This window comes from Diadema setosum, chromosome 14 (genome assembly GCF_964275005.1).
Source record: "Diadema setosum chromosome 14, eeDiaSeto1, whole genome shotgun sequence".
NCBI classification, from domain to species: domain Eukaryota; kingdom Metazoa; phylum Echinodermata; class Echinoidea; order Diadematoida; family Diadematidae; genus Diadema; species Diadema setosum.
This window is the reverse complement of record NC_092698.1, coordinates 7,352,973-7,376,642: the sequence shown is the minus strand read 5'-3', so window position 1 is coordinate 7,376,642 and position 23,670 is coordinate 7,352,973. Positions and strand designations below refer to the sequence as shown.

Genomic DNA, 23,670 nt, shown 5'->3' with positions numbered 1-23,670 from the left:
ATTCTATGACAAATTATTGACAGAGCTACCAATTAAGTCTCACGCATTCTGCGTGAGACTCGAGCATTTAGGGGCCATCTCACGATCTCATGCACAGAGATTCCACCCCAAAGCACCTTCTGATCTGGAGATTCTCCCGCCTGAAACCCCTAGCAAACGGGAGATTCCAAGTTGATGTGGGCGAAGCGCGAAATTCCCAGGGTTCTAGATGCTCTCTGGTGCTATCTAAGGCTTATTTTTTCAACATACGATAGAAATAAGTGAGAAATCCTTTCCAATGGGAGACAAAGAGCCAGGGCGGGAGAAATTAAATCTCAATCGGAAGAACGGGAGATTTTGCAAAAATGGATTTTCGGCGGGAGATCTCCCGTCGAAAACGGGAGAGTTGGAGTCTCTGCATGCATGATACACATTTTTCTCACGCATCGGGCGAAGTCTGCAACTTTGGCCTATAGTAATGAGCATAGCTCAAAAGATTAAAGTGATAGTTGCAATGAAGGTATATTTCCCTTTTGTCTTTCAAAATAAGTATAAAAAAAAAGTCACTAAAGTACTAGTATGCACCTATGATCGCACCATTAAGAGCTAAAATTTGAAAAAGCTCCCTATACCGTGGGAGGCCACAGGGGGAAAAACCCCTCCGACACCCTCGCTCGCGCGCACATTCCATGCCGAGTCATGAAAGTCTCACTCATAATTTTTTTTTTTGACTTGGCATCCCTGTATTGATATAAACCACGTGTACGATGGGGAAGGTTTACACAACGATCTATACTTTCGTTTTTTATTTTCTCCGGGGAAACCGTGCCGAAGTACAGTGAAACCCCGTGATAACGAGGTCCGTGGGACCGGCGATAATATTACCTCGTTATAACCGGTACCTCGTTATAACCGTACGCGTCAAAAACAAAGAAAAACATAAGCACGACGTCATACCCGTCAATCAAACTTTTTAGGAACGTCCTTTGCGTTGTTATTACACAATTATGGATCGTTATTATTGAGACAAAGGGAAATTATTTGTGAATTGATACATAAAAAAGACGGGAAAAAGTAGGGGTTGAAATGCGTTAATTCTTTATCTTTCTTCCAAAAATCTCTTCGTATATAGTTGCACATTATGTTCTTGAGAAGTAGGCCTACTCGGCAGGATCATATTCGTGATTCTTTCTACACCTATCTCTTCCTCATTCTGAAAGATTTTTTTTTTTCGTTTGTGAAATACAGTGTACAGCATAAAATGACAATGAACAAAATCAGATTGTATAAAATGCGTTTGTTAAGTTTTTCTAAACATCAGCGCAAATAGAGTAACATACATGCGTTGTTTATCGTAACTTGCGAGGTATGTTACGCTTTTGGTGCCCAGCGGGAATGCGATGATTTCATGAATCATTTCGGCTGTAATTCTATAAAATGTATGATCGTTGCGCCCGAAGGGATTAAAAAATGCGTTCTTTATTTTCTTCCGCAAATCTCTTCGCGCTTTAACATACACCCGTTCTTAAAGACTATGCGACAGTGTTGAATTTGGAAGGTTGGATCCTTTTTACGCAAATCTATACCTCATATTAGACCATTCTGAAAGAAATAAAAATCTTCGCTGTGAAATGCAGTTTTAAATGATAATGAACATACCCAAAATTCAAACTGTTAAATCCGTTTGCTTCTTTTTCTGAACACCAACTCAATTAAGTAGATTAAAATGCGCTATTCAACTATTTTTACGCTACTGTCACCCGGCAGGATCGCGATGATTTCACTTTATTTCGGCTTTAATCATACACTGTCATTGATATTTATATTATCACTTGTTACATGATAATGAAGAATCCCAGATTTTATTACATTCAAACTGTTAAATGCGTTTGTTTCTTTTTCTAAACACCGACTCAAGTGAATTAACATGCGTTATTACGCTACTGTCACCCGGCGGGATCGCTATGATTTCATTAATTATTTCGGATTTAATCATAAACACTCATAGTTACTAGCCAGCAAAACAACTAGAAGTCGGAACTAAAAATGGAAAGGATAAAATGAATTGCACACGCATTCCAATATTATTGTCCATTTTGGGCACGAGTGTCGCTACAATGAAAAGTTTTTGAATGCGTTATATTTTTTTTCTCTCTCGTTGCGCTGTTGTCTGACCTAATATCACGCACGCGTATCTCGCGAAAAACAAAATCGAATGATTTTATTCAATAACTTAGTAGGAACATCGGAAGGTATTTCTGTGTTATCGCGTGGTTTAGAAGAAAACATGAACCACTCTGCAAAACGGGAGAGAGACATGGATAGCGTGAATTTGGTTTTCAATGTTCCATTATTTTGTCGCGTGTTTGATAGCGGCAAGTCAAGAAATGGAACCTCGCGAAAAAGAACAAGGAAAAGTAGAAATTACGCGGTGCGTCTATGTCCCCGCCGGAAGTAGCATTTAGTAGCAAAATGTACAATATAGGTAAAAAGATCAAGGTCAAAGAAGTCAAAGGTCAAAATTCTGAGTAGAAGTTTTGAAGCCCTCACCTAGTGCCATCACATAAAGCAAACGGAATCGAAATCGGGTTAGAAATGGCAAAGGAGTAGCATTTTGTAGCCAATGTACAATATAGGTAAAAAATCAAGGTCAAAGGTCAAAGAAGTCAAAGGTCAAAATTCTGTGTAGAAGTTTTGAAGCCCTCACCTAGTGCCATCACATAAAGCAAACGGAATCGAAATTGGGTTAGAAATGGCGAAGGAGTAGCATTTGGTAGGAAAATGTACAATACAGGTCAAAAATCAAGGTCAGAGGTCAAAGAAGTCAAAGGTCAAAATTCTGTGTAGAAGTTTTGAAGCCCTCACCTAGTGCCATCACTTAAAGCAAACGGAACTGAAATCGGGTTAGAAATGGCGAAGGAGTAGCATTTTGTAGCCAATGTACAATATAGGTCAAAAATCAAGGTCAAAGGTCAAAGAAGTCAAAGGTCAAAATTCTGTGTAGAAGTTTCGAAGCCCTCACCTAGTGCCATCACATAAAGCAAACGGAATCAAAATCGGGTTAGAAATGGCGAAGGAGTAGCATTTTGAAGCAAAATGTACAATATAGGTCAAAGGTCAAGGTCAAAGGTCACAACTGAAATTATGTGTAGAAGTTTCAAAGCTCCCATGTAGTGCTATCATATAAAGCAAACAGAATCAAAATTGGCTCATAAATGACAGAGAAGTAGCAATGAAATTGAACATTTTGATCACACACGGACGCACGGACGGACGGACGGACAGACAGACGGACGGACGGACACACAGACACACACACGTACGGAGCCCGTTTCATAGTCCCCTGCTCGAACTCGTTCGGCGGGGACAAAAATGGAATGATTATGATTATGTTATGTGGTTTAGAAGAAAGTAACATGGAATTCAGGAACGGTACTCGGTTATTCGTCACTGATAATGGGCGGTAAAGAAGGATAATGGCGGGACTGAAACATGTTTGTTTCCGAGTCTTCCCGCTTCTATTTGTAGAGATCGAGACGGGACGGGTACTTGTGCAGTGTGTTTACTGCGTTTTACACAGACTATGTAAAACGGGGATAGCGTGAATTCGCTTTTCAATGTTTCGTTCGTCACATGTTTGAAAGCGGCAGGTCAGGAAATAGAACCTCGTTGTATCCGATCAAATTGCTTATGTTTTTCTCTATCATGATGCACCGAAAATGTCCTCGTTATAACCGGAATCTCTATAACCGAACTCGTTATAACCGATTCGTTCTGCCATAGGTTTACACGCAAAGGAAAACGGGACCGACGCGATCACCTCGTTATAAACGGCTCCTCGTTATAACCGAACTCGTTATAACGGGGTTTCACTGTACATCCTATTTTTATTCTCTCGCTGTCATTGTACAGTGCGATGAGCGGAACGCGCACTGCTTTCACTGCAAGATCTCGAGTGCCATGTGCTTCCAGCTTGTTGCGATGCATCTGGTTGAATACGTGCTTTGCGTGAATGTTTTACCCGACGAGATTGACGGGTGAATGCTTTTACGAAAACAAAACAAAAACCAGTACCGGCTAACTGTTGATTGCAAAATCGACTGAAGTAGTATTGTACTTATACGATGGCTGGCTAGAGTTGAGTTAAATTCAACTTTTAGCATACGACCCCATCGTAGTTTAATTTTGACATCTAATTCAATTTCTGCTCTTATAATCAAATTTACGTAAATGGGCATCTAGATGCATGAGCGGCTGTTTGCGAAAGCAGCGAATATAGCAGATTTTAACTTTCGTCTACAGTTGCGATCAAACTCGTATAAAATCAGTTTTCATTTTTACATCCATTTTTTCTTATCGCAAAAGATTTTTGAACATGTTCAAAATTTTCCCCAAAACTTACAACGGCACTGATTCGCTGCGTTCGCCGCTCACAGTTCTAGATACTCCCGTTACGTATCTTTGGAAAGGTAAATACATCACGTATACCTTTGTACACCATTTTTTCTTGTTTAAGCCATTTAAGAACGTTAATTCGGATTGTAGCGTTTGTGATAACATTTAGGCATAGATAGCGAAGGCTACAACAGCTAAATATTCCGATGCTGTTCCATCACGGCCCTCGCAAAGAGACTTTTTTAAAATGAACTTGCGGTGCGTCACCTTGATTGCGCGTTCTGTTTGGCACTGGCAGATGCAGTCTCGATCTGCTTACAGCGAGGTCTCTCATGGACCTGGAAATTTTGTTGTATGTGTGCATGTACATGCATAATTATATGAATACACATGTTTTATGTGTGCTATCAAAAGTATGGGTGTACATGCGGTACCTTGATGTCCTTTTTGTGTCAGGCATCCCTTTGCATCGTGTTTTCAATGTACTGTATGATTATTATATTTTGTTCATACATGATTGTATGTATCATACATAAAATATACATGTATGTATCAATTTATGTTAACATCATGTTTGTTGTATTTTACTGTTACAAAGACATTGTAAATTTCTCATACTATACTCCGAAAGGGGTCGTTAGAAATTGTTCAAATAAACTTCAAACTTCAAACGCAGACTTCAGAACGCAACGATAATTCGGACAACTCCAGAGACTCCAACTCTCCCTCTTTCGACGGGAGATCTCCCGCCGAAAGCACATTTTTGCAAAATCCCCCGTTCTCCCGCTTGAGATTTAATTTCTCCCGCCCTGGCTCTCTGTCTCCCACTTGAAACAATTTCTTACTTAGTGTCATCGTATGTTAAAAAAAAATAAGCCATAGACTGCACGAGAGAGCATCTAGAACCTAGAGTCGTGAATATAGTTTGAGTCTCCCGTTTGCAAGGGGTTTCAGGCGGGAGAATCTCCCGATCAGAAGGTGCTTGGGGTTGGAGTCTCTGCAATTAACTCACGAAGGTTTTGAAATAGTGCGTGATTTTGCCCGTTGTTTAGTTCGGTTAAAAAAAAAAAAAAAAAGTTGATATGTTATGCTAGTATCCGCACAAATTCGTCACTGTTTTTCTTTGTTTGTGGATAGGCCCGAAAATTATCTCGCAATAACCGGAACTCCGAATCTCCATTTTTATAGGCTAACACGCAAATTTATTTGGTAGGCCTACAAGACGATTTCTCGTGGAGGGAATTCTCGTTGTATCCGATCTCGTTATATAATTATAACGGGATTCCCCTGTATAACTTTCGACCACAGGCGAGCATTTTTTGATCAGTTATGCCATGGAACCGGCGAACAAGTAATATTTTGTTCTACACTAGCTTTTTAAAGCTCAGTGCTTCAGGAGAGCACCGGGCTAGCATCTGGAGGTCTCGGGTTCGAATCCCGATGGAAATCTTATTTTCTCGACCCAAGGTTTCACTAGAATTATATACAGTCCGGGAAAAAAAAAAAAGTATTTTTTTTTTCTTCAACTGCCATTTCTCATAGTTGGCTCAAAGTTTATACCCCCGTCACACTAATTCGGAATGAGCACGAATCAAGCAGAACCAGCCGGAATTAAGGATTTTGAAATTCTATAGCTTAAATTGGTATAGCATGGGAATGCTGTTCGAATGCTTGGAATGCACTTCGAGAACCTTTCTCGAATCATTCTTGCACATTCCGAATGAATTTCGAATGCTGCCCGAAGTCTGATGGACGGAAAGCGCTTCGAATGTAGTACAAACTCATTTCGAATGCGGTCGAACGTTCCCGGAATGGCTATAGGAGCCTACCAATTTGGAATGTTCACGAATTCAAACAGATCAATGCATGCAGCCCGAAAAATTAGAAAACACGAATGTCCCGTACGTGTGTGTCAAGAATGCCGCCGGAATGGTCTCCGATAGCGTATAATGGTGATTTTCACCCGATCATGTTGCCGTGCTACTGATTGCTGTCCTCCAACTAGACCTCCTTGAAAGATAGGCCAATTACCCCCTGGACAATTACTCCAGGCCCTCCCAGTGACCCTAACCCTACTCCTATAATCCTGAACTTAATCCTAAACCCAAACTCCTGACTTTAATTATACCCTAACTCTAATCTGTACTCTAACCTTTTCACTATTGTATGAGCATTTATTGAGCATTTTGAAATATTTCGGCAGAATTTAGTAAAGTGCAACACCGTTCCGATTCTCCCCCCAAAAATGAGGTCAGAATGTTTCAAATGCTGTTAGATAAAGGCCGTATAGGAATATTTAGAATGCCGTATAGAATACTCAGTATTTAGAACTAATAGACCCCGTTTAAACAGTGCGGGGCTGGGCCGAGCCGCGGCCGAGCCCAGCCTTAATTGCGAGGCCTTTGTCCGTTTACACCAAAGAGGTTCTACTCTTTGGTTTACACACACGTACACGGGCTCGGCCGGCCGCGCTTGTGATTCAAACCTTTCAATATCTTGTCGTAGTGGCGCTCTGCTTGTAAACAACAATGTAATTTGGTATTGTCTGGTTTTCAGACCCTTTGCCAAATGACGGCTGCGACCTCCAGAGCGAGGCCAACTTTATGCGAGGCCAATTTTGGCCTCGCATTTGGCCTTTTGCGCGTTTACACTGAAGCGGGGCTGGGCCGAGCCGCGGCCGAGCCTCGCACTGTAAACGGGGTGTAGGAATGCAATCAGAGTCCAATTAGAATATCCTTCTTGAAAATCCAGATCGATATTTCTCCACTCGAATGCTCCTCGAATGCTTTTTTTTTTTTTTTTTTTTTTCAAGCATGCTTAAAACATTCGGGCTGGCCAGAAGAATTGGCCCCAATGTTTGGAACGCACTAAGAATGTCGTCAGAATTTTTTAGAATGCACTTCGAATATGCAGGAATGCAGGAAGAATTTTCATTCCAATGGCATTCAACGTAGAGCTCATTTAATTGACTATCAAGCTGGAAGGTCAAAAGAATGGAAACTTATTATGCAGGAGTGAACACCTTTGTTTTTCTCTTCGACACAAATGCAGATACACATAATTGCAAAAATGATCAATTTGTCTTTCATGCATATAATATGCTCCTCCAAATACGCACAAAAGACAAATCTTACACAGAAACATGAATTAAATTGCAAAAACAAAGCTATGATCTCTATTATAGTGATGCCTAAAAGATAACAGCTAAAAATAGGGCCTAATGGACGAATTGAAAATTCTTGACAAACTCTGAATTTTAAAAATGAAAAAAGCAATATAAAAAACCTGTAAATGTTGAATGACTTTTAAATTTCTCATAAATGCTTAAATTACTATAATTCTTTTTACAGAAGTAAAGAAATTCAATTTCTTTATCTTTCAATTGCGTCTCTATCTCTTCCAAACGTCATTTGAAGTGCGAGTTAACAGAAATTTTTTTTATTTTCCCCTTGTTGATTCCCAATTTGTTTTTGTTCGAGTTTCTAGGGAACAGTAAGCCCTACCTAATAATCAATGTTTGCTATTTTATTTATGTCTCTCATTGTGCTAAACTGGTCTTTTGTTATCGTGAAGGGTATTTGCAAAAATTATATAATGACAACATATCAACTTTGCAATGTTTACTTCTGAGACTTGCTGGGAGGACAAAAACGAGTTTATTTGCTCATGTGTAAAGTTTTTTCCATTGTTTTAACCTAAGTTGAGGTATAGCCATTTTTTTTTTTTTTTTGATTGCTCGAGGAGTGCAACAGGTCAGACAGTTCAGCTCTAGTGTGTCAATATGAACCTGTAGGCCTGACACACTGTGTCAATATTGCTAGAAATCTCACAATGATACTGATAGTCTTCTTTTCTTCAACAAGAACGGTGAACTTCTCTGAACTCCGTTGAAATTGCCCAAGTTACTGATCGCTCACTTTTCGAGTCGAAACCGCCCCCCCCCCCAAAAAAAAAAAGAACAAGTCACGTGCCTTGTCAGGTGACACTATGGGTATATGACGTAGCAACAGGATACACTCGCGACGAGACTAGCGACTCCTTGCGATTGTCTCGCCGTAACGTAAACCGTTGGCCGTGTGAACGAGGAGCGTTTCTACCAGTGGCAGGGGCCCGTTGCATAGGCGCCGACTGCATTTTATGAATTTGCCGCGTGATGTGGCCTACGCCACAGTGATTCGTACACATGGTACAATCGTAGGAAAGTAGAAGGAAGTTCAGAAGAGTAAGTTTTATACCAGGTCCACCGAGAAAATATTTCAAGGAAATATGCCGAGAAGGTGTGTTGTTTATGGATGCAGCAACGTCACAAGAGACGGTGTAAGTCTGCACAACTTCCCTAAAGACGACGCCACTCGAAAAATTTGGGTTTCGAGAGTCAAACTCACGCGAGCCCAGTGGGATGGCCCTTCAGTACACAGCCAAGTATGCAGTGATCACTTTAAGGTAGAGGATTTCGAGGATGAGGGGCTGTATTCTCACCTAGGGTTTGTGCCCAAGAAGAGGATGCTGCGCCCCACAGCTATCCCTGTCATTGACATTGGAAGCCAAACTGTAAAACAAGGGGGATCTGCAGTTCTGAAGGTGGAGAGAAAGCGGGTAAATTAATGTAAAATACTGCCTATAGTATCTGCGTAGTAGTGTCGGCTGTAGTGTCTAGTAAATTTTACTACTGCCTACTGAGTGGTAATGATCTCTATCTCTATTAGTTAGTGACAGTGAATAGTGAAAGCAGGTTGTGCTGTAACGGTTAGACCTCTCCGTTGTCCTATACTGACACGGTTTCAGAGACTCCAACCCAAAGCACCTTCTGATCTGGAGATTCTCCCGTCTGAAACCCCTACTTCTGGGCCCTAGCAAACGGGAGACTCCAAGTTGATGTGTGCGAAGCGCAAAGTTCCTAGGGTTCTAGATGCTCTCTGGTGCTATCTAAGGCTTATTTTTTTCAACATACAATAGCAATAAGTAAGAAATCCTTTCCAACGGGAGACACAGAGCCAGGGCGGGAGAAATTACAGTTGTAAATCTCAAACGGGAGAATGGGAGATTTTGCAAAAATGGGTTTTCGGCGGGAGATCTCCCGTCAATAACGGGAGAGTTGGAGTCTCTGCGGTTTCTCAGTTTCCAGAGCTGCGGAGCTATAGGTACCGGTAAGTACCGGTATAGAGTCTACTGACAGCTAGATCTAGATCTGCTAGATCTATCTAGTCTAGGTTGAGATGACTATCCCCAGAGACTGCGCCGTCGCTGCGCGTTGGGGCTGGTCGCAGTTTAATAGGTTGATGACTAGGTTCTAGCTAGCGTCTGCACTGTGTAGTGGAACATCCATCAGTCAATATCAGTATAAGAATTTAAGGTCCTCCAGCCAGGGATTTACCATTACTGTATACATGGTTTCTTTCGCGGTGGTTTTATTTTCGCGCTTTGAGGTTGAACCGCAAATTTAACATCACACGAAAATGTTGTGAACCCGTCCCTTGTATACAACGCTATCATTACCAGCCGCGAATTTAAACACACAGGAAAAAGTCAGCACTGATGGAAACCGCGAAAGTTTCTGTACGCGAAAGAAACCACTTTTACAGTAATTCATTTCATGTAGTCAAGTTGTGTGCGTAAATTGAAGTCTATCATCAGTACTTTACATAGGCCTACTTGGTAGAGGGTACCAGTCCGGGCCGGTGCAGTGTTTTCAAAAGTGCATGTGGGAGCCCACTTCTGGGTTTCATGAGCTATCAAGCAAAAAAAAAAAAAAAAAAAAGGTCCTCGATCAGCTCATTCTCTCCCCTCCCATTTACGGGTGTTATAAAAAAAAAGGTCTTCAGAGAAAACGGTTCTAGGACTGCTCCCGCGGAGGACGTCTTCCCCGAAGGACGTCTCCCCCTGAGGACATCCCCTGGAGGACTACTCCCCGGAGGACGTCTCCCCCGGAGGACTACTCCCCTGAAGGATGTCTCCCCCGGGGGACCGCTCCCTCGGAAGACCGCTCCCCCCCGAGGACTGCTCCCCCGGAAGACCGCGCCCCTGGAGGACCACTCCCCCCGAGGACAACTCCCCCTATAAATTTATACCCACCAGGCCTGAAAATCTCCCTCTCACTTGGGATGGGGGGGGGGGGGGGTGGTTACATGCACTTTTTATCTTGCAGCTGAAAGGGCCGATATCCTCTTTTGATCCTGCAAAAAAAAAAAGGGGGGGGGGGGCTCATGCACTTTGTAATAAGTGAGAGTGAAGTTGATTCTGTTGATAAATTCCAAGTGCTTTTTGAGACATCAAATGTGAAATGCGGGAATGCTATCCTGTAACAAAGCAGGAATTTTAAGTAGCCCAGAACATTCTCTTCTTAAAAAAACAAAAAACAAACAAACAAACAAACAACAACAACAACAACAAAAAAAACAACAGTGCAGCCGCCGCAAGGGATTCATGATGCGGCCTCTCCGAATCTGGTCCGCAGTCTCTTTCCACCTCCCTGCTCAGAGCTTACTAATACTCGGTAGCGTAATAGCCGGGGGCAGACTGCCATCCGGAAGTCCTCCCTAACTCTAACCCTAACCGGGAAAATGAAAGGAGAGGAATGAAGGAAAAAAAAAGGAGAAGGGAGAGAGGGAGAAAGAAAGGAAAAGAAAAAAAAAAGGGGAAAGAAAGAGAGGGGAAAAGAATGAAAGAAAGAAAGAAAGGTAAACAGAAGGTAAAAAAGGGGAAGAGGAAAGGAAGAAAGAAGGGAAAAAAGAGGGGAGGAAGGGAAAGGAAGAATAGGAAAAGGGAGAAAGAAAGGCAGAGAGTGGAGGAAGAGAGAGGAAAGGGAGAAAGAAAGAGAAAGGAGGAGGAGGAAAAGGAAGAAAGAAAGGAAGGGGAAGGAAGAAAGGGAAAGGAAAAACAGAGGAAAGAAAGAAAATGAAGATAAGAAATGGGAGAAGTGAAGAAACAGACGGAAATTGAAAGAAAAGAGGAGTTTAAGAGAAGGATTAGGGGAAAACAAATTATGTGAGAAATAAGGGGGAAACAATGAGCAAAAAGAAACGGGAAATCCGGAAGAACAAAACGGAGCGGAAAAAACGGAAAACGTGAAAGGGGAAAGAGAGGATGGAAAAAATAAAGAAAGGGAATAGAAAAGGAAAGGGCACGGCCAGGTGGCATATCGCATGTAAAGCCTAGATTGGGAGACGCGAGGGGACCCAATTACGTTGTATTTGAAGGGACCGTACAGTACTGGTTAAGGTGGGGATTCATGTTTTGAACATTCCATAGTGAGATAATGAGAAACCTCTTATGAAATATGAAAGAGCATGTAATTTTAAGAAGGATTCAACGTTTATTTGGTGAAAATTGATTTTCAAATGGATGAGATATCAAAAAGAGTGATAATAATAAAAAGCGAGAGGCCACACCTTTTATTAGGATCTCTTTATTTCACCTTATTTTGGGATATCTCGGCCATTTCAAAACCAATTTTCATCAAATAATGCATTGCATTTGGGGGGGGGGGGGGTGCACCTAATCACTCGATTTCAGTTCTGAAAATGCAAAAATTTCGATCTCGGGCGCTTCGCACCGTTCGCTCCGTCGCTCCCATAATGACTCTTATTTTTAGGTGATACGCTATCAGCGTATCACCTATTGTGATTGTCAAAATCTCTCTTTATTTTTTTTTATTCTTCTTTCTTTCTGGACAATTTTGTGTCGTCAATATCTCAAGAATGACATTACGAAATAACATGACATTTTCAGTCAACATGTCTCATGACAAAATCTAGCCACAATAAGGTTTTCATGACAGTAACATATCTATGACGTCATCTAGGCGCCATTTTGTGATTTTCGGACCTTGTCACATGATCGATCATAACTTCATAACTAGATGTCATTTCTGTATCATTTTCGGTGGACATGAAGTTCAGGTCACGCTCTATCTTACTTCTTAACGTAAGTTACACAGGTCATCATTACGCGCGCGTTTGCGCGCGTCAAAATTTTAAAAGGCTCAAAACGACTTCCCAATGGGAAATCTCGAAGTTTCAGACAATTTTAAGCGTTTCAAACATTTTCTCGCGTGCGCGTCCGTCCGCGCAATTTCGCGCGCAGAGCCCGTAAGCAACATGAAAATGCAATTTTTTTGGCTGATTTGGATTCCTGATACTTTGAGTAACAATATCCACTGATTTCCGATCGATTTCGACCTATAACCAAGGAATGCACTGGCGTCAAAGTTGAAATTCCGCGTGCGCGTCTTTCTGCAAATATAGTGAAAAAACATGTCTTTGTTTATTTCGCCATAGCTCTTTAAATCGTCCGTTGACCCTATATTTCTATTGCATATTACAAAAGTATATGAATTGTAAATAACATTCCAAGTATCAATATTGCCAGAAAAACGCGATGACGTCATCATATCGTCATTTTAAATAAAAAAAGTGGAATTGATTTTTTTGAGGTACTGTTTCTGACATTCATTTGCTCGTATCTCTGTTGTTTAAGCTCAATATTATCCCAAATTCAGATATATTGTACTTTGAACATTTGCCTCTCAAGTCCATGTGATGGTTTTGAAATATGATGACGTCATCATACTAGAAATTGTGATTAAAGGTAAAGACTCAAAATCAGACAAGTTTACGTGTTATGTCTATGGGAGGTGATTTTTTTTTAAACCATGCATTGACTTGACAACGTTTAAGCACATTTACCTCATCTGATTTTGCTCCATTTCCTCTGAAACATACGTATGTTGTAGCTGAGACAATAAGCTTTAGTAATCATGCATTTTATGTTTTCAAATCTCCTCATCAGGTTGATAATTTTGTAGTTTAAAACTGAAAATGAGAATGCAGTCTGTACAGAACGATTCCCAATTTTTCTTTGCAACTGTATATTGGTCGAATCCACGCTGCCACTTGTGAGAAGTTGAATAGCGCCATCACAAGTCAACACATTCACAATGGTATTTAGATTTAAGTTTCGCACTCAATCTTCAGGACAGCCGTGTGGCATAATCGCTTAGCGCGCTGGGTGTTCATAACGCCTTACCGGAATGTGAGAAGTTCGACTCCCGCAGGACTTTTTTTCCGTTCTTTCTTTTTCTCTCCTTTTTTTTTTTTTTTTTTTTTTGCAGTTCAGCTTTACTCCGATGTCATTTATCATATTATTTTATCAAGTGTACGTAACCCGTGATTACGGCTGCTCTATTTCCCTTGTTTTGTATTGGAGTTTGGAGATTGGGTTTGCTTCATTAATTTTGTCACACTTAATGTTGTAAATTGCCCCTTGTTACAGTGTCCCGCTTGCCACCTTTCGTTTGCTCTTTCCTTTTCTCTTCATTGGTTATTGTTATACTGTAACAGGATAGGTAGGAACATTTACGTTTAAATAACTTGCAGGAATGGGAGCTGAATTGATTAACTCTAGGCCAGGTGTATGGCGTCTCGCTCATCTCTTTGAAATTCCAGGTTGTTATTGTTTGACCCAATAACGGAGTTGTAGACAGGTTTTATGTTGCTATAGAGGTATCTTGTGTCACATGAATGGAAGGCATCACTGTTTAGTAGTAGTAATGAACTTTTTCATGTTGTAAATGGTATAAAGATTTAAGATAAATAAATATATATATATATATATGTATATAATATATATATATATATATATATATATATATATATATATATATATATATATATATAAAATATTAAAGATACATTTCACATCCAATCTTCGGTACAGCCGTGTGGCTTTATAGTCGCTTATCGCGCTGCATGGTCATTATGCACTACCTTGATAGAACGAGATTTTTTTCGCTCTCTCTTTCTTTCTTTTTCTTTTGGCAGTTCAGCTTTATTCCGATCGATGTCATTTATCGTATTATCTTATCAATTATACTACCCCACGACACACAGTCACTCAAGTTCCTTTTTTTTTTTTTTTTTGTCGGAGGCTGGAGGTTGGATTTGCTTCATTTATCATACGTATTGTTTAAATTACCCTTGGTACAGTGCCCCGCTTGCCACCTTTCCTTTTCTCTTTCCTTTTCTCTACGTTTGTTCCTGTTACACTGTCACAAGACAGGTCGGAAAATAATTCACATAACTAAACTGGAGCAGGAATGGCAACTGAATGAATTAACTCTAGGCCAGGTGTATGACGTCTCGCTCCTCTCTTTGAAATTCCAGGATGTTATTGTTTGACGCAATAACGGAGTTGTAGACAGGTTTTATGTTGCTATAGAGGTATCTTGTGCCACATGAGTAGAAGGCATCACTGTTTAGTAGTAGTAATGAACTTTTTCATGTCCCTCCATGTCAATTATAGTGTGGTTTAAAGGGGTTGTGTGTGTCTATCTGCCAAAGAAAAGGAAAAACTTATTTTCGTCATGGCTATTTCTCTATACGTAGCCGTAGGTAATGAGTGTTGTTGGTATCTGAGCAGTGAAGAACAGAGCATCAGGCTAAAATCCCCCTTAGTTATACGCGCTAAGCGTTCAATTTGATATATCTTTCTTTATGTAATCAATCCCTGCTAATGGAGTTACAGAATTATGTTATGACACGTTTCACTGAAAGTTTGTAAAGCAAAGTTTATGGACAAGGCAAGCAATTGTACATGAATAATACCTACCATTGATTTCAGAGGGAAATTATGGTATGCCTAAATGTAAGGGTATCATTGCTTTGGAATTGCTGAGACAATATGCTTGGCACGGGGGCTTCCACTTCTAATAACTGATCCCTTTGAAGATGACTACTGTGTCGGTCACAGGTGATCGTCATGATTCATCTTTCACGTAGAAGCTTACGTTCCACACTCTTGGTTCGAGAAGACTTAACATCATTGTTATTAAAGGTAAAGACTCAAAATCAGACAAGTTTACGTGTTATGTCTATGGGAGGTGATTTTTTTTTTTAATGTGCATTGACTTGACAACGTTTAAGCACCTTTATCTCAGCTGATTTTGCTCCATTTCCTCTGTAACTTAAGTATGTGGTAACTGAGACAATAAGCTGCAGTAATCATGCCTTTTATTCTTTGAAATCTCCTCATCAGTTTGACAATTTTGCAGTTTAAAACTGAAAATGAGAATGGAATGTGGACAAAACGATTCCTGATTCATCTTTCACATACATAAGTTTACGTTCCTCATATTTTCTCGTCGAGACGTATGGCCGAGTGGTTAAAGGCGACGTCTCAGAGACGTGAGGTTGCACACGTAAAACCCCACGTTCGAACCCCACAAGATCACGAAACAAAATACTTAGCTATTTTACTTTTTTTTCTTCAATTTTGTATTACATATTCGTCCATGTAGAAATCACATTCGTATATAAACGCACCTATACACACACACAGACACACACACACACACACACACCATATCCCTCTTTGTGTTGGAGACCATATTGCCTCGACTGCTGCAAAATTTTGCAGGCTGACTTTGTCAAACCGATCATAGTATGTAATGATGACGACGGAGGTGTTGTGCTTTGAACAATTGTCTTTCAAGACCATGTCATTGTTACTTTGATGACGTCATCACACTGAAAATTGTGATTAAAGGCAAGGTATCAAAACCAGCCGATTATAGGTTTTATGTTTACGGCACGTATTTTTCCCAAGTTGCCAGAAATGGCATAGCAACATCAGAAGTTACAAGACCGCATTTCCGTCTAGCAATGCAATACATGTTCACGCGGCCACGTTGGTTGAGTGGGCATTGACTTTTCTCCCTGTAATATCTATACATTTCTTTTTTGCCTTACCATTTCCGTGGATGTCCCGTGGCCGAGAGGTTAGAGAAACGGTTTTGCATGCACGCTCAATATAACTTCAATGTGCCTATATCACATTCTTTTCTTTGTCGATCACAGATGACCGACATCTGATCACCCCAAGCGTATCACCTAACTCGTCAGTCTGACGAGTTTCATATCTCGTGTTGACTTTGGTTCCTTACCGGCCATCAGTTTTTCATAACATAATATCATAATAAATACAAGGAAAGTTTACCCATTACTAAGGTGTCTCAAAACCACAGAAAAAACATTTATATGCGATCACATTCAAACCTATATTTGTAAAGGTCTTCAAAAGAACGCATGGTTTGTGGAACCTTCCTCTAGATGTTAAAGGAAGGAAGGAACTTATTTCAAAAATATAACATTACAGTGATGTTCCTATATTGTGTGGTATATTATTTCACGTTGACAGTTTTTGTTAATGGGATTTATATGAATTTTTTTCCAGACTGTAAATCATCAGAAATAAGATATGATTGCCAAAAGCGCATTGATTAGATAGACAGCAGATGGGAATTTGGGAATTAAGGGACGAGGTGACCCCTTAGTTTTACAGAATAATGATGTAGAACATCTATTTTTGCGTTATTTCTGAAATAAAATTCTGTGTACTTAGCCGAAGCTCAATTATCTTTATAAAAATGAAGGAATGAACAAAGCATAGAGGAACTAGGTTACGTTCACACAAACTTAAAGTTAACTCTGTCACTCTTGAAAGATCAGCTTCCACAGGAATTCAAATCAAATTCTTTCATTAAAAAAAAAGTGGTGGGGGTAGTCACCCAGGTGATTAGTCAACCTGGGAGTTGTCGCCCAGGGGAGTAGTCCTCCGGGGGAGCAGTCCCCCGGGGGAGTCGTACCCTGGGGGAGTGGTCCTCCGGGGGAGTTGTCAGGTGGGAGTAGTCCCCGGGGGAGGAGTCCTCTGGGGGAGTTGTCCTGATACGGAGAAAACACATAACCTTACCACCGCCATACTTCAAGATCTCTATAGGGCTTTTTACACTTGTAAATTTCTGCTTAGTCCCGTACCAACGGTGGGGCTAAGGGGGGGCCTTAGGCCTAAGAACTTTTTGCATTTTGATGTTGCAAATGGTGCAATTTGATGCATGTTTTTGCGCGTTCTATCGATGTGAAACAGTCCCACTTGTTTAAGGTAGCAGTATATTTTAGTGTAGATTATTATTGAACAATTTGCCTATAAAATGGTATAATTAGGTGATCCGAGTATCCTCTCGGATCACCTTCTGTATCTGTACGGATTCTTTGTATGTTCTTCTTCTTCTTCTTCTTCTTTATTTCTGGACAAAATTTGTGTATCGATTAGCTCAGAAAGTGTTCTTCCTATCAATTTCAAACTTATACCATATATGTATCGTGTCCCAAAGACGACGGGTCTAATAAAATCATAGTGATCAGTCGACCGTGACGTCACTATGACGTCATTATATGAAAACACATTCTCAATCATATCTCATCAATGGAATAGAATTTTTCAATGAAATTTACGTCACATATATTTCAAGTTATGTGCATTCTACTCATATTCTCAAAATTCATATTTTCTCTTAAAACACGCGCGTACGCGCGCGTCGAAATATTTGTATGCTCAAATCGAGCTCAATTTTTTTTTGCACACGTTTCAGACCATTTGGAGCATTTTTTGAAAAATTGAAAAAATTGGACGGACGCGTACGCGCGCGCGCATATACGCACGTATAGCTTATATGCAATAGAAATTTCCACTTTTTTTACACAGATCGGATGTCTGAAATGTCAAGGAATATTTCTGCCAAGTTTCAAGTCAATCCGACTCAATATGACGTCATACGGGCCCGTCGAAGTTGAAAATCCGCGCGCGCGTTAATGGCGATATACAGTGCAACAATGCCAAAAAAACGCCAATTTTAAATCCGAGTTTACTCGCCAGGATAGACGGTGACCCCCCATTTTCTTGACATATTTTGAAAACTGATGAGTTGAACATGTCATTTCATGGGTTGGCAATGCTGAAAAAAAGATGAAAAGGTATCAAATTTCTTAATAAATCAAAAAGAGTAAAATTTCAAAATGACGTCATCAAATTTCAAGTTTACTCGAGCGTATCTCACTTATCCTTGGCCAATTTTCACCCAGATTTCAGTATGCTGTAGCTAATTTAATGCTCTATCAGTTATGTAATAACACAATTTTGATTAAATGACAGCATAACCTCGTAAAAATGGATTGAAAGTAACCTTGTCGAATTTGACCAGTTTACGTGTTATCTCTATGGGAGTGCAGTTTTTCTGGAATGAAAATTGACATGACTGTCCTTTTCGAGCAGTAGCTCACTTATGCTTCGGTGAATTTCTCCCAGATTTTAATATGTTGTAGCTGAGACTTTGGACTATCGTCAATGTGCCTTTCGTTTTTTCATACGATGTCGGGATCACGTCAATAAACTTGGTTGAAATTAAAGCTTATATTCGTTGTATTGAAATATTTCTTTCTTTCTGCAACTTTCTTTGCAATAACTCAAGAAAAACATACCCTATCAACACCATATTTTGCACATGCTTAGTTCATGCCACGTTCATTATTTCATAAAATAACAACTACTTGATCAGATGCCATCTTGAGTATGTAAATTAGGGTCAAAGGTCATAAATGTTTCATCCTGTATCTTGGTGAATACATGTTCTATCTTTCCCATATTTTGCACACGTAAAGACCATGTTACAAGGATCATATCACAAAATAACCTCTTTTTGCTCAGATGACATCTTGTCTGTGCAAAGTGGGGTCAAAGGTCATATGTACTTCTTTCTTTATCGTCATTATGACGTGTTATCTCTATGGGAGGGAATTTTTCTAGATGTGAAAATTGACATGATTGTCTTTATCGAGCACCAGCTCACTCACCCTTCGATGAATTTCTCCCAGATTTTAATATGTTGTAGCTGAGACTTTGCGCTATCGTAATACGTCCTCCGTTTTTTCATACGACGTCAAAAGCACGTCGAAAAACTCGGCTTAAGTAATCAAAGCTTAGCTTCATTAGGTGATCCGAGTATCCTCTCGGATCACCTTCTGTATCTGTACGGATTCTTTGTATGTTCTTCTTCTTCTTCTTCTTCTTCTTTATTTCTGGACAAAATTTGTGTATCGATTAGCTCAGAAAGTGTTCTTCCTATCAATTTCAAACTTATACCATATATGTATCGTGTCCCAAAGACGACGGGTCTAATAAAATCACAGTGATCAGTCGACCGTGACGTCACTATGACGTCATTATATGAAAACACATTCTCAATCATATCTCATCAATGGAATAGAATTTTTCAATGAAATTTACGTCACATATATTTCAAGTTATGTGCATTCTACTCATATTCTCAAAATTCATATTTTCTCTTAAAACACGCGCGTACGCGCGCGTCGAAATATTTGTATGCTCAAATCGAGCTCAATTTTTTTTTGCACACATTTCAGACCATTTGGAGCATTTTTTGAAAAATTGAAAAAATTGGACGGACGCGTACGCGCGCGCGCATATACGCACGTATAGCTTATATGCAATAGAAATTTCCACTTTTTTTACACAGATCGGATGTCTGAAATGTCAAGGAATATTTCTGCCAAGTTTCAAGTCAATCCGACTCAATATGACGTCATACGGGCCCGTCGAAGTTGAAAATCCGCGCGCGCGTTAATGGCGATATACAGTGCAACAATGCCAAAAAAACGCCAATTTTAAATCCGAGTTTACTCGCCAGGATAGACGGTGACCCCCCATTTTCTTGACATATTTTGAAAACTGATGAGTTGAACATGTCATTTCATGGGTTGGCAATGCTGAAAAAAAGATGAAAAGGTATCAAATTTCTTAATAAATCAAAAAGAGTAAAATTTCAAAATGACGTCATCAAATTTCAAGTTTACTCGAGCGTATCTCACTTATCCTTGGCCAATTTTCACCCAGATTTCAGTATGCTGTAGCTAATTTAATGCTCTATCAGTTTTGATCAATCAAAAATTTCGCTGGATGAAGTCTTCACCTCGTAAAAATAGATTGAAGGTAACCTCGTCAAATTTGATCCATTTGCGAGTTATCTCTATAGGAGTGCAGTTTTTCTTGAAATGAAAATTAACATGACTGTCTTTTTCGAGCACTATCTAACTTATCCTACGGTGAATTTCTCCCAGATTTTAATGTGTTAGCTTAGACTTTGCGCTGTCGGTAATGTGTCCTCCGTTTTTTTTTTTTCTTTTTTCATACGACGTCGAAATCACGTCGAAAAACTTCGCTTAAATTAAAGCTTAGCTTCGATGTATTTTCATATTTCTTTCTTTTGGCAAATTTCTTTGGAATAACACATGAAAGACATTCCCTAGTACCCCCATATTTTGAACATGTTTAGTTCATGTGACGTAGGCCCTACATTATTTTATAAGATCACAATTACTTGATCGAACACCATCTTGGGTAGATAAATTAGGGTCAAAGGTCATAAATGTATCATCCTGTATCTTGGGGAATACATGTCCTATCTTTCCAATATTTTGCACACACAAAGACCACGCTACCAAGATCATTTCACAAAATAACCATTTTTTTCTCAGATGCCATTTTGGCTGTACAGAGTGGGGTCAATGGTCAAATATACTTCATTATGTATCTTCGTTATAGTATATACCGACTTTGGTACCAAAGATAGCAGACCTGACTCTCTTTTCTAAATGAGAATCCAAATATGACATGGCCAATGTCCATAACCACAGATGAAACCTTTACGGTCATGCCTATTGGGATCAGGACTCAAATCATTGATTTTCGAAAGTGCACTAGCTCACTTACCCTTCTGTGGATTTCTCCCAGATTTTAATATGTTGTAGCTGAGACTTTGCGCTATCGTACGTGTCCCCTTTGTTTTTCATACAATGTCGGGATCACGTCCAAAAACGTGGTTAAAATTAAAGGTTATCTTCGATGTATTTTTCATATTTTTTTCTTTCTCCAACTTTCTTTGCAATAACTCAAGAAGAATAGCCCCTATCACCCCCATATTTTGCACATGTTTAGTTCATGGTACGTACATTATTTCATAAAATAACAACTACTTGATCAGACACCGTCTTGATATGTAAATAAGGGTCAAAGATCATAAATGTTTCATCCTGTATTTTAGTAAATACATGTCCTATCTCTCCCATATTTTGCACACGCACAGACCATGTCACATCGATCATTTCACAAAGTAATCACTTTTTGTTCAGATGCCATCTTGGTTGTGCAAAGTGGGCTCAATGCTCAAATATACTTCATTCTGTATCTTCGTTATAGTGTGAACGGAATTTGGTACCATAGATGGCAGACCTGACTCCCTTTTAAAATCAGTATCCAAACATCACACAACCAATATCCCTAAACACAGATGAAACCTGTATAGTCATGCCCATATTGGGATCAAAACTCAAACCATTGATTTTCAAAAGATCGGATCACCTAATTTGTCAGTCTTGACAAATTCCGGGTCTAGTTTAGATACACTTCTTGTATTAATTCTTTTCACTTAATATCATGAACGCGACTGAACCCGAACGAGCGGAGCAAGCGAGGGGGTAGGGGAGGGTGGTGTCCCCCCTCCCACGGTAAGAACTTTTTGCATTTTGATGTTGCAAATGGTGCAATTTGATGCATGTTTTTGCGCGTTTTATCGACGTGAAAAAGTCCACTTGTTTAAGGTAGCAGTATATTTTAGTGTAGACTATTTTTGAACAATTTGCCTATAAAATGGTATAATTTTAAATACACTTCTTGTATTAATTCTTTTCACTGAATATCATGAACGCGACTGAACCCAAGCAAGCGGAGCGAGCGAGGGGGTAGGGGAGGGTGTGGGAGGGGGGTATCCCCCCTCCCACGGTAAGAACTTTTTGCATTTTGATGTTGCAAATGGTGCAATTTGATACATGTTTTTGCGCGTTTTATCGACGTGAAACAGTTCCGCTTGTTTAAGGTAGCAGTATATTTTAGTGTAGATTATTATTACACGTGCACTAGTCTTCTTGTATTATTTCTTACACTGAATATCATGAACGCTGTCTGTTCAGCAATCAAACAGAAAAAGCATGCGCACGAGGGTGTAGATAGGGGCATATCCCCTCCCACACGAAGGTGATTTTGCGTTTTCAGACCTGAAATTCAGCGATCTGGTGCAAATTTTTGGTGCAATATTTTTTCATCGAAGTGTTAAAATCACGGAATTGAGCTCTTATTCCGAATGTACACCATCTGTGTGTATGTATAAAGTCCAGTAAGGTAGAGCTTAGGGGAAGGGGGATTCCCCTTCCGCTCGCGGAGCTTTTGTGTTTTTAGAATTGAAATAAAGCGATCTGGGTATAGCCACAGTCTACTTCTATGCATGGGGGGGGGGGGGGGGCGGACGAGCAGGGAGAAGACGTACGTGGGCGAGTGTTATCTCCACCCTTCCCTTCCGATGGAGCTTTTGCCTTTTTAAGGTTGAAATTGAGATATCTCGTATACGCATATTTGATGGAATCAAAATTTGGGAAATCACAAAAAAAAAAAAATAAATAAACTGATTGGGGGGGGGGGGGGGGCTGAGGGAGGAAAGGGTCGATTAAAAGGGGAAATTCCCCTTATACATGCTATGAGGGAACCTTGAGTTTTCGGAATATAAGTGATAAGTGAAAGTCTTGTGCACTCAGAATTATTCATAATTTTTTGTAAATCTAAAAAGTGTACTTTTACCCCAAGCACGGGAGATTTTGCATATTTTGAATTGAAATTCAACGATCTGGTGCACACTTTGAGTGAAATATTAAAAAAATATCTTATTTGATGAAAGGTTGCAAAGGAGACCCGCTTCATGTGCATGCATACAGTATACACGCATTTTTTTTTCTGCCTCCCAAATCCCCGGTCCAAATCTTAGGGGGGGCGACCGCCCCCATCGCCCCCCCCCCCCCCCCCCCCCCCCCCTGGCTACGCCAGTGGTCTATTTCTATTTTAGTGCCACTTAGGTACTTCCGGGTTGAAAAAAAGTGTGGGGGCCCAAAGTGATGACACCTTATGTATTCCTTTGTATGGTGCACAAAAAGTGTGGGGGGGCTGAGCCCCCACGGCCCCCACGGCTGCGCCGGCCCTGCCGGTATGCAATTTAGTAGACGCCTGCACTTCTGAATCTCGTGGCCAGCACAACGTTTTTTAAAAGTGGAGGGGGGAGGCAGGGGGCAGTTCATATATTTGTGGCCGGTGCCACTTCTGGGTTTCCTCAGCTGACAAGCTTAAAACAAAACAAAACAGTGCAACTTTCTGCTGCCACTTCCAGGTTTCTTCAGCTCAGCTGATTATAAGCACAAACAATTACCGGTACATTGTATCTGATGGGCCGTCAGCGCGCAAGTTTCTGCTGCCACTTTGTACACTTTATTGCATGAAATAGGCGATTTGGAATACTAGTACCTGTGTGCATGCTGTGGCCGCTCATCATCTGTAATCACTGTATACACT

The 23,670-nt window shown here is 40.2% G+C and overlaps 1 protein-coding gene across 1 annotated transcript in view; it reads left to right on the top strand.

Annotated features, from left to right (window-relative positions):
• The first annotated feature begins 8,640 nt into the window (after positions 1-8,640).
• LOC140237880 (zinc finger protein 280D-like) overlaps positions 8,641-23,670 on the top strand; it is a 22,629-nt gene continuing 7,599 nt past the window's right edge. The window contains 1 exon segment of the mRNA XM_072317812.1: positions 8,641-8,970. Coding sequence (XP_072173913.1) covers positions 8,641-8,970 — 330 coding nt within the window.